Source organism: Rhinoraja longicauda, chromosome 6 (genome assembly GCF_053455715.1).
Source record: "Rhinoraja longicauda isolate Sanriku21f chromosome 6, sRhiLon1.1, whole genome shotgun sequence".
In the NCBI taxonomy this organism is placed as follows: Eukaryota; Metazoa; Chordata; class Chondrichthyes; order Rajiformes; family Arhynchobatidae; genus Rhinoraja; species Rhinoraja longicauda.
Genome location: NC_135958.1, coordinates 54,135,983 through 54,150,653, shown reverse-complemented (window position 1 = coordinate 54,150,653; position 14,671 = coordinate 54,135,983). Strand labels below are relative to the sequence as shown.

General features: G+C 45.1%; 1 protein-coding gene across 1 annotated transcript in view; it reads left to right on the top strand.

Moving 5' to 3' along the window:
• Positions 1-12,504, top strand: part of fbxw10 (F-box and WD repeat domain containing 10) — a 55,463-nt gene extending 42,959 nt beyond the window's left edge. Inside the window, exons 12-16 of the mRNA XM_078401578.1 lie at positions 1,493-1,635; positions 4,831-4,989; positions 7,865-8,142; positions 10,056-10,214; positions 11,640-12,504. Coding sequence (XP_078257704.1) covers positions 1,493-1,635; positions 4,831-4,989; positions 7,865-8,142; positions 10,056-10,214; positions 11,640-12,421 — 1,521 coding nt within the window. The 3' untranslated portion in view covers positions 12,422-12,504. The remainder of the gene's footprint in view (positions 1-1,492; positions 1,636-4,830; positions 4,990-7,864; positions 8,143-10,055; positions 10,215-11,639) is intronic.
• Positions 12,505-14,671: the final 2,167 nt, after the last annotated feature.

Genomic DNA, 14,671 nt, shown 5'->3' with positions numbered 1-14,671 from the left:
CAATATCTTTCCTACAAGAACATAATATTATCACCTGTATTGTGTCAGGTGATAATACAGGTGTATTATCTGTATTACACCTGTATAATATAAATACAGGTATTTGTATTATACAAATACAAATTGTCGAGGTTACTCGACAAACGCTCTACATCTCCAACTTTACTGACAAAACCACATTCTTGAAGAGAGCATCTACGAATCCCATTCCCCGTACATTTCAGCCGTACCTGACCATCCTCCTCCCAGCTTGTTTTAGCCAAGGAAAAACATGGGAGAGCTGTCAAGTATGGAAGTCCAACACCTCCCTATCTACCTAACCATCCATAAGGACCATACATTGCAGAACAGCATCCATATCAAGCACTCATTGAAGTTCTGGTTTTGCTTAACTCTCTTTCCAAGAAATGGCAACTGCCTTGCTGGTGCTCAAACTATTTGTGAGCCCTTTTAATTATCAAACCAGTTTCCTCCCACACTCGAACGATGTACAGGTTTGTAGGTTAATTGGCTTAGGTTAAAATTGAAGAAAAAATTGTCCCTAGTTTGTCGGATCGTGCCAGTGTATGCGGTGATCGCTGGTTGGCGTGGACTTGGTGGGCCGAAGGGGCTGTTTCCATGCTGTGTCTCTAAAGTCTAAAGTAAAGTCCAAAGAAGTTAAGACATTATGTTAGGAGTTGTACAAGACATTGGTGCGGCTGCACTTGAGTACCATGTTCAGTCTTGTTCACCCTGCTATAGGGAAGATGAGATTAAACTAGAAAGAGTGCAGTGAAGATTTATGAAGATGTTGCCAGGACTCGAGGGCCTGATCTATAAGGAGAGATTGGGCAGGCTGGGACTTTATTCCTTGGAGCGCAGGAGGCTGAGGGGTGATCTTATAGAGGTGTATAAAATCATGGCGAACAGATAAGGTTAATGCACCTTTTCCCAGGATAATCAAGAACCAGAGGACATCGGTTTAAGGTTGAGGCTCACAATTTAATAGGAACCTGAGCAGCAACCTTTTCACCCAGAGGGTGGCACCTACAGTATATGGAACAAACTGCCAGACCAAGTTGAGGAAGGGACAATAACAACCTTTAAAAGGCACTTGGATAGGTACATGACTAGGAAAGGTTTGATGGGACATGGGCCAAACTTGGGCAAATGGGAGTAGCTTAGATGCGGTATTTTGATCGGCAAGGAACAAGTTAGGCCAAAGGGCCTGTGTCTGTGCAGTGTGATTCTAGTATGCTTAGGTAGTATAAGAAAATAACTGCAGGTGCTGGTACAAATCGAAGGTATTTATTCACAAAATGCTGGGGTAACTCAGCAGGTCAGGCAGCATCTCAGGAGAGAAGGAATGGGTGACGTTTCGGGTCGAGACCCAACCTCAGTATGCTCAGTGTAGCTTTGCCAAGTGACACACAGTTTAAATCAATTATTGATGACTCTTGCAAGGTTGGCGTGGTCACCATGTCTGTCTCAGTCGGCACACCTTGCTTTCCAGGTCCTGTCAGGTCACAACGGTCCTGTCAGATGCTTGGCTTTTGACCAGTGGCACTTGATCAGTGGAAGTGAGGATGCAAATGTGAAAGCCTGGAGCATGATTGGAAAGTTTAGTGACTGTTTACAGACATTCAAACATCCAAGGTGAGTAGCTTGATCGAATAAAAGACTTAAGCAGTGCATAATTAATTCAAAACGGCCAACACTAAAGACGAGTTCCATTAAAAATAATGAAAAATAAGTGTTAATTTTCACAGCGCGTTATGTGTTAGATTAAATATCTATTTTTTGAATTTTACAACAGCGTGACCAGTGAATAATTTTTTGTTTCATCTCAGTTCTAGAAACCTGTTTGCCCCTCAGGTTCCTAATTTCCCTTCTCACCTTAAACCTATGTCCTCCAGTTTTTGATTCCACTGCCCTGGGAATAAGAACTGTGCAACACAGTTGGTAGAGCTGCCATCTCACGGCGCTGCAGGCCCAGGTTTGTTCCTGATTCCAGGTGTTGTGTGCGTGGAGTTTGCACATTCTCCCTGTGACCTTGTGGGTTTCCTCAGGGTGCTCCGGTTTCCCCCCGCATCCCCAAGATTGGTTTGTAGGTCACTTGGCCTCTGTGAGTTGCCCCCTAGTGTGGGAAAGTGGGATAACATAGACTTAGTGTGAACGGGTGATTAGACAATAGACAATAGGTGCAGGAGGAGGCCATTCGGCCCTTCGAGCCAGCACCGCCATTCAATGTGATCATGGCTGATCATTCTCAATCAGTACCCCGTTCCTGCCTTCTCCCCATACCCCCTGACTCCGCTATCCTTAAGAGCTCTATTCAGCTCTCTCTTGAATGCATTCAGAGAATTGGCCTCCACTGCCTTCTGAGGCAGAGAATTCCACAGATTCACAACTCTCTGACTGAAAAAGTTTTTCCTCATCTCAGTTCTAAATGGCCTACCCCTTATTCTTAAACTGTGGCCCCTTGTTCTGGATGGTCTTGATGGTCAGCGTGGACTCAGTGAGCCAAAGGACCTGTTTCCATGCTGTATCTCTGAACCAAACGAAACATCCACCCTGCCTATTACCCTGATAGGGGCATGGAAACTTGTTTGCCTTCCATTTCTTTGGCATATTCTCAAATGAGGTTTCAAAAAGCACCTTTTAAAGATTATGACACGTGTTGGAAAACAAATTTTGCCTGGCTCCCACACACAGCACATTTATCACTGTTGTCAGAACAAGGACTCACAGCTAAGAACTCATCCACCAACTCTTATAGGTGCAGTAGAAGAAGTTGGATATGGTGGAGAAGAGAAGGGCAATGATAATTAGGGTTGCACAGTGGCGTGGCGGGTAGAGCTGCTGCCTCACAGCGCCGATCCTAACCTCGCTAATGTCAGTGTGGAGTTTGCACGTTATCTCCGTGTGACTGCTAAGAGGTCCTTCTGCAGTTGTACAGGGCCCTAGTGAGACCGCACCTGGAGTACTGTGTGCAATTTTGGTCTCCAAATTTGAGGAAGGATATTCTTGCTATTGAGGGCGTGCAGCGTAGGTTTACTAGGTTAATTCCTGGAATGGTGCGACTATCATATGTTGAAAGACTGGAGCGACTAGGCTTGTATACACTGGAATTTAGAAGGATGAGAGGAGATCTTATCGAAACGTATAAAATTATTAAGGGGTTGGACACGTTAGAGGCAGGAAACATGTTCCCAATGTTGGGGGAGTCCAGAACAAGGGGCCACAGTTTAAGAATAAGTGGTAGGCCATTTAGAACTGAGATGAGGAAAAACTTTTTCAGTCAAAGAGTTGTGAATCTGTGGAATTCTCTGCCTCAGAAGGCAGTGGAGGCCAATTCTCTGAATGCATTCAAGAGAGAGCTAGATAGAGCTCTTAAGGATAGCGGAGTCAGGGGGTATGGGGAGAAGGCAGGAACGGGGTACTGATTGAGAATGATCAGCCATGATCACATTGAATGGCGGTGCTGGCTCGAAGGGCCGAATGGCCTCCTCCTGCACCTATTGTCTATTGTCTATTGTCTATTGACTGCATGGGCTTCCTCCGAGTGCTCCGGTTTCCTCCCACATCCCAACGATGTGCGGGTTTATGGGATAATTGGCCTCTGTAAACTGCCCCTGGTGTGCAGAGAGTGGATGAGAAAGTGGGATAACATAGAACTGGTGTGAACAGGTTATCTGCTGGTCGGCGTGGACTCGGTTAGATCTGTTTCCATGCTGTATCTTTGAATCTATAAATGTATCTGCAGTCAGCAGACTGTGGGCAGTGACACGTATAAACAGATGTGGATTGATAGGATCCAAAGGGTGGGAAGCTGTTGATAGCATTTGGAGGAATTTTATGCATGAAAAAAAGTGCTGGGGAGAACAAAATTCCTGCTAAAAATGGAGACAATTTCTCTGACATCTCCCAAAAATGCCTGGAAAATATTTCCACACTAAATTCGCTGGATTTTTCAACAGTGCCACAGCAGTGTGTTTGTTTTGCAATTGTGCATAGGAATTCCTAACCTGCCTTTGGAGATTTTTCTTCCCCTGTCAAACCTGATCTTGCGGGCGTGCAGCGTAGGTTTACTAGGTTAATTCCCGGAATGGCGGGACTATCATATGTTGAAAGACTGGAGCGACTAGGCTTGTATACATTGGAATTTAGAAGGATGAGAGGAGATCTTATCGAAACGTATAGGATTATTAAGGGGTTGGACACGTTAGAGGCAGGAAACATGTTCCCAATGTTGGGGGAGTCCAGAACCAGGGGCCACAGTTTAAGAATAAGGGGTAGGCCATTTAGAACTGAGATGAGGAAAAACTTTTTCAGTCAGAGAGTTGTGAATCTGTGGAATTCTCTGCCTCAGAAGGCAGTGGAGGCCAATTCTCTGAATGCATTCAAGAGAGAGCTAGATAGAGCTCTTAAGGATAGCGGAGTCAGGGGGTATGGGGAGAAGGCAGGAACGGGGTACTGATTGAGAATGATTAGCCATGATCACATTGAATGGCGGTGTTGGCTCGAAGGGCCGAATGACCTCCTCCTGCACCTATTGTCTATTGCATCAAGAGACCCGGGACACCACCTATCCATGTTCTCCTGAGATGCTGCCTGCCCTGGCGAGTTGCTCCAGCACTTTATGTCCTTCAGCCTATCTTGAGTTTTGATTATTCTAATTGATTTAATTTGTAATTCGACATTATAAAGAATCTGAAACGTCACATGTCCGTGATCTCCACAAATGCCGCTTGACCCGCTGAGTTACTCCGGTAGCCTGTGCCTCTTTTTAAAAATAAAAGGTCAGTTGGAATTAATTGAACGTTATTTCTGGCCATTCTTGAACTGCAGGGAGGTGCTTTGTTTGTATCAGCTTTACCTTCGAGTGCTCACTGGATGCAGCGATGGGAAGATCAGAATTTTCGACCTCTGCCACGGCACCTGTCTGAGGGTGATGAGAGCGAGCGGTCGAGGTGAACCTGTCCTTTCCTTCTACCTTTCCGACAAGAGGTCTGTATAGCACCATACGAGAGAGTTTTATTTATCCCAGGAGGGAAATTGATCTGCCAACAGTCATAAAAAAACACAAGATACATGAAATTAAAATGACGAGGGGAAAGGATTGGGAATGTGCAAAGAATGGAGAGGAGGAGTTTGATAGCCTTTTTGTGTGCTAGTTTGATACAGAATGCATAAGTTCTTAGAAGCTAAATACTACTTTTAGCATTCCTTACTTGTGGTTGTTTTATGTCATTGGCTTGTTATTGGCTAAATTATCACTAGAGATGTCATCGTCAATCTCCCGCTGTCACAATTAACTAATATAGGTGAGTGGGCAAATGCATGGCAGATGCAGTATAATGTGGATAAATGTGAGGTTATCCACTTTGGTGGCAAGAACAGGAAAGCAGACTATTACCTGAATGGTGGCCGATTAGGAGAAGGGGAGATGCAACGAGACCTGGGTGTCGTGGTACACCAGTCATTGAAAGTAGGCATGCAGGTGCAGCAGGCAGTGAAGAAAGCGAATGGTATGTTGGCATTCATAGCGAGGGGATTTGAGTATAGGAGCAGGGAGGTTCTGCTGCAGTTGTACAGGGCATTGGTGAGACCACACCTGGAGTATTGCGTACAGTTTTGGTCTCCTAATCTGAGGAAAGACATTCTTCCCATAGAGGGAGTACAGAGAAGGTTCACCAGATTGATTCCTGGGATGGCAGGACTTTCATATGAAGAAAGACTGGATAGACTCGGCTTGTACTCGCTGGAATTTAGAAGATTGAGGGGGGAAGATTGTTCCCAATGTTGGGGAAGTCCAGAACAAGGGGTCACAGTTTAAGGATAAGGGGGAAGTCTTTTAGGACCGAGATGAGAAAGTTTTTTTTCACACAGAGAGTGGTGAATCTGTGGAATTCTCTGCCACAGAAGGTAGTTGAGGCCAGTTCATTGGCTATATTTAAGAGGGAGTTAGATGTGGTCCTTGTGGCTAAAGGGATCAGGGGGTATGGAGAGAAGGCAGGTACGGGATACTGAGTTGGATGATCAGCCATGATCATATTGAATGGCGGTGCAGGCTCGAAGGGCCGAATGGCCTACTCCTGCACCTATTTTCTATGTTTCTATGTTTCTAAACAGCTTTGTTTCTGCTGAGAGTTTGACCATTTTCTCGGCAAGGAGGTGAGTTGGAATGGCAGTGAATGGAACGGGTGGCGGGGATGGAGCCCGAGATTTGCCAATGTTAAAGATCATCAGTATTATTCACAAAAAAAAAAGACTTCTCTACTTTCAACGCCCAAACAGTGACTTAAATTTCCAGACCTTTGGGAGCGACACAGTGGGGCAGCAATATAGTTGCTGCCTTACACACCAGAGACCCGGGTTCAACCATATGGGTGCTGTCTGTACGGAGTCAGTACGTTCTCCCCATGACCGTGTGGGTTTTTCCCCGGGTTTTCCACACTCCAGATGTACATATTTGTAGGTTAATTGGCTTCTGTAAATTGTCCTTAGTGTGTGGGATAGAACTAGTGTAGGAAAGAACTGCAGATGCCGGTTTAAATCGAGGGTAGACATAAAATGCTGGAGTAACTCAGCGGGACAGGCAACATCTCTGGAGAGAAGGAATGGGTGGCATTTCGGGTCGAGAAGAAGGGTCTCGACCCGAAACATCACCCATTCCTTCTCTCCAGAGATGCTGCCTGTCCCGCTGAGTTACTCCAGCATTTTGTGTCTACTTTGGATAAAACTAGTGCACTGGTCGGCGCCGACTCGATGGGCTGAAAGGGCTTGTTTCCACGCTGTATCTCTAAAACTAAAACACCTAGGTGCCAGTACAAACACATAATACGTACAGCTAATGGCACATGTCAATGTTTATCCCCCGTCTACCACAGGGGTGAAGTTATTAATCATCTGGACTGAGAATTTTGATATTTGATTATTTACAAGAGACCGTTTCTGAAAAGTTCATCTGCCTGAATGTAAACTTAAGTGGCCTGAGAGAGTCCCTGTGTTTCTTTCTGTGATTACTTTTGACTATGCTTATGAACTTTAGAAAGACGATCTGGTTGAACTTCAATATCCTCCCAAATTTGGAGTCAACTAAAGGTGTCCAATAAATGCCAGCCTTTCTAACAATGTGTTGGTATCACAGGATGAATGTCGTTATATTATACTTCTCTATGGTGGTGCAGCGGTAAAGTTGCTGTCTCACCTTGCCAGAGACACGGGTTTGATCCTGACTACCGGGGCTGCCCGTATGGAGTTTGTACATTTTCCCTGTGACCATATGGGTTTACTCCGGGTGCTCCGGTTTCCTCTCACACTCCAAAGACGTACAGGTTTGTAGGTTAATTGGCTTTGATAAAATTGTAAATTGTCTCGAGTGTGTAGGATAGCGTTAGTGTCCGGGTTTGATCGCTGGTCATATAAGATTATTAAGGGGTTGGACACGTTAGAGGCAGGAAACATGTTCCCAATGTTGGGGGAGTCCAGAACAAGGGGCCACAGTTTAAGAATAAGGGGTAGGCCATTTAGAACTGAGATGAGGATAAACGTTTTCAGTCAGAGAATCTGTGAATCTGTGGAATTCTCTGCCTCAGAAGGCAGTGGAGGCCAATTCTCTGAATGCATTCAAGAGAGCTGAATAGAGGTCTTCAGGATAGCGGAGTCAGGGGGTATGGGGAGAAGGCAGGAACGGGGTACTGATTGAGAATGATCAGCCATGATCACATTGAATGGTGGTGCTGGCTCGAAGGGCCGAATGGCCTCCTCCTGCACCTATTGTCTATTGGTCGGCGTGGACTCGGTGGGCCGAAGAGCCTCATTTCGCGCTCCATCTCCAACCAAAGAGAATAACAGCAGGTTTCTGCACTGCTTTATTTAGCATTATCATTAACACCGTCGGCAGCGTGGTTGCATTTCGCTTCGAGGACGTCACCTGGGATTACACAGCGCCATCAGCTGTCCTTGAAACCCCAAAGGAGAAAGACCTATTTAAAATGGCACCGCTGAGGAAACAACCGTACAGTTATGTCCGTGCTCAGCGCATGAGAAGAATTGGTTCGACAAATGAAAAGATCTATCACAGAGAGGAGGGAATCGCACACGGACTGTCCCACCATGTACCTATAATGTCAACCAGATGCCTGCGGGAGGCACAAAGTAAGTTCGTCAATGGTTCGGGAAGAACATCGTGTTGATCTTTGTAATTTAGAAGGATGAGAGGAGATCTTATCGAAACGTATAAGATTATTAAGGGGTTGGACACGTTAAAGGCAGGAAACATGTTCCCAATGTTGGGGGAGTCCAGACAAAGGGGCACAGTTTAAGAATAAGGGGTAGGCCATTTAGAACTGAGATGAGAAAAAACTTTTTCAGTCAGAGTTGTGAATCTGTGGAATTCTCTGCCTCAGAAGGCAGTGGAGGCCAATTCTCTGAATGCATTCAAGAGAGAGCTGGATAGAGCTCTTAAGGATAGTGGAGTCAGGGGGTATGGGGAGAAGGCAGGAACGGGGTACTGATTGAGAATGATCAGCCATGATCACATTGAATGGCTGTGCTGGCTCGAAGGGCCGAATGGCCTCCTCCTGCACCTATTGTCTATTGTCTAACAGCAGATGCTGGTCTGAACCCGAAACGTCACCCATTCTTCTCTTCCAGAGATGCTGAGTTTCTGCAGCATTTTTTGTGTCTGCCTTCTTCAATGGCCCAATGGCTCTTTATTATCACCTGTGATAGTGAATTTCTTTGTCCGGTTCTCATAGTAATGATCAGCCAGAGGATTTGAGTTTAGGAGCAGGGAGGTTCTGCTGCAGTTGTACAGGGCCTTGGTGAGACCGCACCTGGAGTATTGTGTGCAGTTTTGGTCTCCTAACCTGAGGAAAGACGTTCTTGCCTTAGAGGGAGTACAGAGAAGGTTCACCAGATTGATCCCTGGGATGGCGGGACTTACATATGAGGAAAGACTAGATAGACTGGGCTTGTACTCGCTGGAATTTAGAAGACTGAGGGGGGATCTTATAGAAACATATAAAATTCTTAAGGGGTTGGAGAGGCTAGATGCGGGAAAATTGTTCCCGATGCTGGGGGAGTCCAGAACCAGGGGTCACAGCTTAAGGATAAGGGGGAAGTCTTTTAGGACCGAGATGAGAAAACATTTCTTCACACAGAGTGGTGAGTCTGTGGAATTCTCTGCCACAGAAGGTAGTTGAGGCCAGTTCATTGGCTATATTTAAGAGGGAGTTAGATGTGGCCCTTTTTGCTAACGGGATCAGGGGGTATGGAGAGAAGGCAGGTACAAGCTACTGAGCTGAATGATCAGCCATGATCATATTGAATAGCGGTGCAGGCTCGAAGGGCCGAATGGCCTACTCCTGCACCTATTTTCTATGTTTCTATGTAATTTCTGATATTTTTTTAATCTCACCTGCCATTGTAGGATTTCTAGAATCCATGTTATATTGAACGTTTAAAAACAGTTAAACGATGTTAACACAAGAGCGACACAGTGGTAGAGTTGCTGCCTTACTGCGCCAAAGACCCAGGTTCGATCCTGACTACAGGTGCTGTCTATACAGAGTTTTGTACGTTCTCCCACGCGGATTTCCCCTAGGTGCTTCGGTTTCCTCCCACAATCCAAAAGTGTACAAGGTTGTAGGTTATTGGCTTCAGTGACGATTGTAAATTGTCCCTAGTGTGTAGGATTGTGCTAGCTTATGGGGTGATCGCTGGTCGGCGCAGACTCGGTGGGCTTTAGTGCTAAACTAAGCTAAACCAAAGTGTAGATGCTGAAATCTTGAGCAATAAACAGGCTCCTGGAGGAACTCAGCGGGTCAGGCAGCATCTGTGGAGGGAAATGTTGTTTTGGGTCGGGACGATGCTCTAGGTTGGGACGATTCATTAAGTCTTGAAGAAGGAACACAAGCCAAGATGTAGTCTGTCCATTTCCCTCCTCAGATACTGCCTGCAGTTCCTCCAGTACATTGTTTTTTGTTCAACCCAATGCTGATTTGACCTCCCTATGTAGATGGTTTCCTTCCAGGTATTATTTACCTCTTTGTATTTTTTTTTTTAAGTGATTCAATCAGATTCCATGAAGGTTCCCAATTTGAGAGAATTTCACTTTCACAGTCCGGGTGCGTCGCTCGTTGGCCAGAGGCCATCACCAACTGGCTGGGTTTCCAGTACATTGGAAAAGCCATCACAGAGAAGATTAAGTACTCTGTTCAGCCTCGGTGAGATACTCCAAAAGATTTAATTTCCTTTGATACATTAAATATTGATAATTTAGATTGATAATCAAATACATTTTAGCAGGTCAGGAAACCAGGTGGCCTGCTGCTTTTCTGTGATTATACTTTCCCCTTTCATTTCTTGGATCAGTGGCCTGTTGGTCTTCGGTTCCTCATTCCCACACACACCACTTCGGAACATTTGATATTCTCTAAAAGGAAAGCAAGCAGTTTTCTAATGACCACCATGCACGCCATTTTAGGTCATTGTAGAGTATAAATCTGAGTAACCCTTGCTTGGTTAGCAGTGTAATACTCATGGATAAATATATTAACTTTTCCAAAGTAAACCTTAAATCCCAAAGTGAGACTGAAGTCCTTGTTGAGTATCTGTTTGAATATCATGAGGTTGGAAAAACAATGGGAAAAGTCAAAGATTGGTCTAGTGGTCCTCAATGTTTAATATTTTAGTTGGAGCAATGACTAACTGACCATTGATTAGGATGGAGTGATCATTTGCCTGTGTATTGGGAGATCTAGTGTGAAGGACAACCTTTCCTCAACAGCATAGCAGTCCCTAATTTTACTGGCATTAAACAATACCAGTTTAGTTTAGATTAGTTTATTATTATCATGTCTACCGAGGTACAGCAAAAAAGGTTTTTTGTTGCATGCTATCCAGTCAGTGGAAAGACTATATACATGGTTACAATCAAGCCGTCCATAGTGCTGAGATACAGGATAAAGGGAATAACGTTTACTGCACGATAAAGTCCAGTAAAGTCCGATTGAAGATAGTCCAAGGGTCTCCAGGGAGATAGCTGGTAGCTCAGGACCACTCTTGAGTCGGTGATATGATGGTTGCATTAAATCTAAGCTGCCAAATGGTGAGGTTATTGTTGGAGATGCTTAATTTTGGATGAGACATGAACAGGACTCGTGAGTCCTCCACAGGGAATGTTTCGGGAAAGTTGAGTGTTTTTTGGCCGGCTGCTTTAAACAGATGGCGGTTAAACATAGTTATGTGGGATGAAGGTGACTGCATCTCCAACCTATCTTCACCACCAACAGCATTCATGTAAATGCCTCTGGTCCTCGGAAGTGATTGCAAAAGATCTCTTGACAGCGCTATGGAGAAGAGCGGAAGAGTTATTTTCTGTCTTGGTAAAGGGTTATCCTTCTACTGCCATTGCGAGAGAGGACCTGGTTATTATCAAATTGCTTTTCTGAGGGGATGTGCGTAAAGTGGCTTCTTTGGTTGCCCACCACGACACAAAAAGGTGACTGGACATGGACAAAGTGAGAATAATGGAGGGTTTGGGATGCAGTTATTTAAGAAATATCTTTTCCACAACTCCTAGTGCAATTTATTATGAAATGCACTTGATTTATTGAAAAGTGCTGTGACTATCCTTTGTCTTTGTACAGATAAAAGAACTGATTCATTGTCAAAAGCTTCAAGGCTTCTATCAGCAAGTGAGCAAGAAACATTAAAGCAAATTAAAAAATACGGCCTGTCTAGACCCAAAACATCAGAGCAGATCCGTCTGAAAGTCAATGCGATCCATAATCAATATGGATTTGAAGAGACCAAAATAAACACCCTGTATAACATTTCGCTTGAAGATGACTGGGGTCGGCCCCGGTGTCCTTTGGAAGAAATGGAGAGAAGACTTACTGCAAAAAAGCATGCACCCCAACGTGACGCTATTGAAGATGAAGTCACAGAGTGCATTGATGTACAAACCTTTCTTCCTGCTTTTGATTTCAAGAATCAAAATCCCAATCCCAAACGCTTCTTTCACACTCGTAATCCAAATTGTTTTGCCTCAAAGCCAACGATTAAACGATCAAAATCATCCCTGGGGTTTGTTGACCCTGTTCAATTCATCAGTCAAAAGAGCAGACCCCGAACTGCGTTAGACGACATCCCCAAAGGAGGCGAAATACCAGCGGACTCGAAAGAGAGAAATCAATCCTTAACCGTCTTGGTTCCAATTTCTACGAGATCCACAGTGGCCATGAAGCAGAAGTTCCAACAAGATACCACCATAAACCCATTCCGAGAAAAGACTGGTTTCAGACTTTGTACGCCGAGACAACGTAAAGAATACGAAGAAAAAATAATGGCGGAGCACTCTATCAACCAGCAAAGACTGGGAAAGGATATAGTGTTTTCCAAGGTGAGGTTAACAAGGAACAGCGTTTGAAACAGGGTACAATTTGCACATATTGAGTCGTGGGACTAATAAATGTAAGGCTGACGTGATGCATATCATCTTGTCTTCCTCCTTCCATGTCTAGAATTTGAGAAACATTCAGTAGTTATCAAAATAAAGAACTCTATGGAGATTTTAAAAGATTTGAATGTAGGATAATATATTGCGATAAAGACTGCGGTATTACACAGAACACAGTTTTTTTAACGGGGTTCGCCAGTAATACAAGCAAAGCTTACACCATGTTTGCAGTGACCTGCTAGTAGTGAGCTACACTATGCTGCTAGCCGGCAGCATGTAAGAAACAACAAGTGCATCATCACGGTCATCTACAAGCAGAAAGGGGAGAAGGAAGACATCAGTTGGCGGCACAGTGACGCAGCGGTAGAGTTGCTGCCTTACAGCTCCAGAGACCTGGGTTCGATCCCGACTAGGAGTGCTGTCATAGGGAGTTTGCACGTTCTCCCCGTGACCACGTGGGTTTTGCCCGGGTGCTCCGGGTTCCTCCCACATTCCAACGATGTGCTGGTTTGTAAGTTAATTGGCTTCTGTAAATTGTCCTTCGTGTCTAGAATAGAACTAGTGTACGGGTGATCGTTGGTCAGCATGGACTCGAAGGGCCGAAGGGCCTGTTTCCCACATTGGATCTCTCTTTAAAAATTAAATCAGGAATGGGAGACCAGTTGCACTGCTGAATGTGGATTCAATGATCCTGTCCAAGGCAATTACCTTGTCTGTTCTGGGACAAACGATTCACCTGGACCAAACCCGTACCTAGCAGGAAAATCCGTAGAAGTCTTGTTCTGCTAGGGATACCATAGCATACGTGCCTGGTCAGCTTGGACCAGAAGCCCTTCGACAGGACATTGTGCACGATGGATGTGGTCATCAAAATGGGCTTTGGGAAGGGAGTCAGAAACTGGACCCAACTATTCTACACAAGTGATGACATTTGGACAGGTACATGGATGGGAGAGGGGTTTGGAGGGATGTGGGACAGGCACAGGCAGATGGGACTGGCTTGGATGCGGCAGATTGTTCGGCATAAACAAGTTGGAACTAAGAGTGTAGGAAGGAACTGCAGATGCTGGTTTAAACCGAAGATAGACACCAAAAGCTGGAGTAATTCAGCGGGGCAGCAGGCAGCATCTCTGGAGAGAAGGAATGGGTGACGTTTCGGGTCGAGACCCTTCTTCAGACTAGTCAGGGGAAAGGGAAACAAGAGATATAGATGATGATGCAGAGAGATAAAGAACAATGAATGAGCAGGAACGCAAAGCCTGGCTCTGTGCCATGTGACTGCGACATATATCCATGGTGCATCTCACATCAGTGGGTGGGAAACAGAGAGCTTCTTCAAGTGTGGAGTCCCACTCTCTCCTGTCATGTTTGTGTTGCATAGAGCTCTTTGACGAAAAGGATGACAGGATAAGAGAGGTGAAGTTGCCAGGTATTGGAGCACCAAAGTCAGTCTCCCTGTGCACGGCCAACTAGGATTCTAGGGTAAAAGGTTGCACAGGTAATGTCCCTCTGAAATACACAAACCAAGTCATATTGAATTAATAATTAAATGCATTTGAATGACAAGATATCAAACATTGACATAAGATACAGCAGATGCTGAAACCTTGAGCAAAATACAAACTGTTGGAGGAACACCTCGGAAGAAGGGTCTCGACCCGAAACGTCACCCATTCCTTCTCTCCAGAGATGCTGCCTGTCCCGCTGAGTCACTCCAGCTTTTTGTGTCTATCTTCTGCTGGAGGAACACAGCAGTTTTGGGCAGCATCTGTGGAGGGGATGGACATAAACATTTTGGGTCAGGACCCTTGTTCGACCAATGGTTCTTTATTATCACGTGTACTATACTATCGCTGTATTTGTTTGGATACTGACCAGTAGGATTGTTGCCATAAGTACAATCCCTGATTAATTCCAGAATGCCTAGAAACAGCCCACTGGGTCCATATGCACCAGGTTTCAGTGCCATTTTCACAGTCCCTGCTGCAGCTGGCGATAAGGGCCTGTTGCAGCCGTCACCTCCACCCGGATCATCCAGCGCACTGCCATCCCTCTCCCCGCCCGGCCACCTTCAGCCTTCGTACCCCACCTGGGGGTGCCTTCTCCAGCCAACCTTGTGGGCGCGGAAGATCAGACCACCGGTTGATCAAATCTTATTTGCCGACTATGAATTAAATTTCAACGGTTCTTTTCCAATGTCAAGACTAGTTGGATACGCAT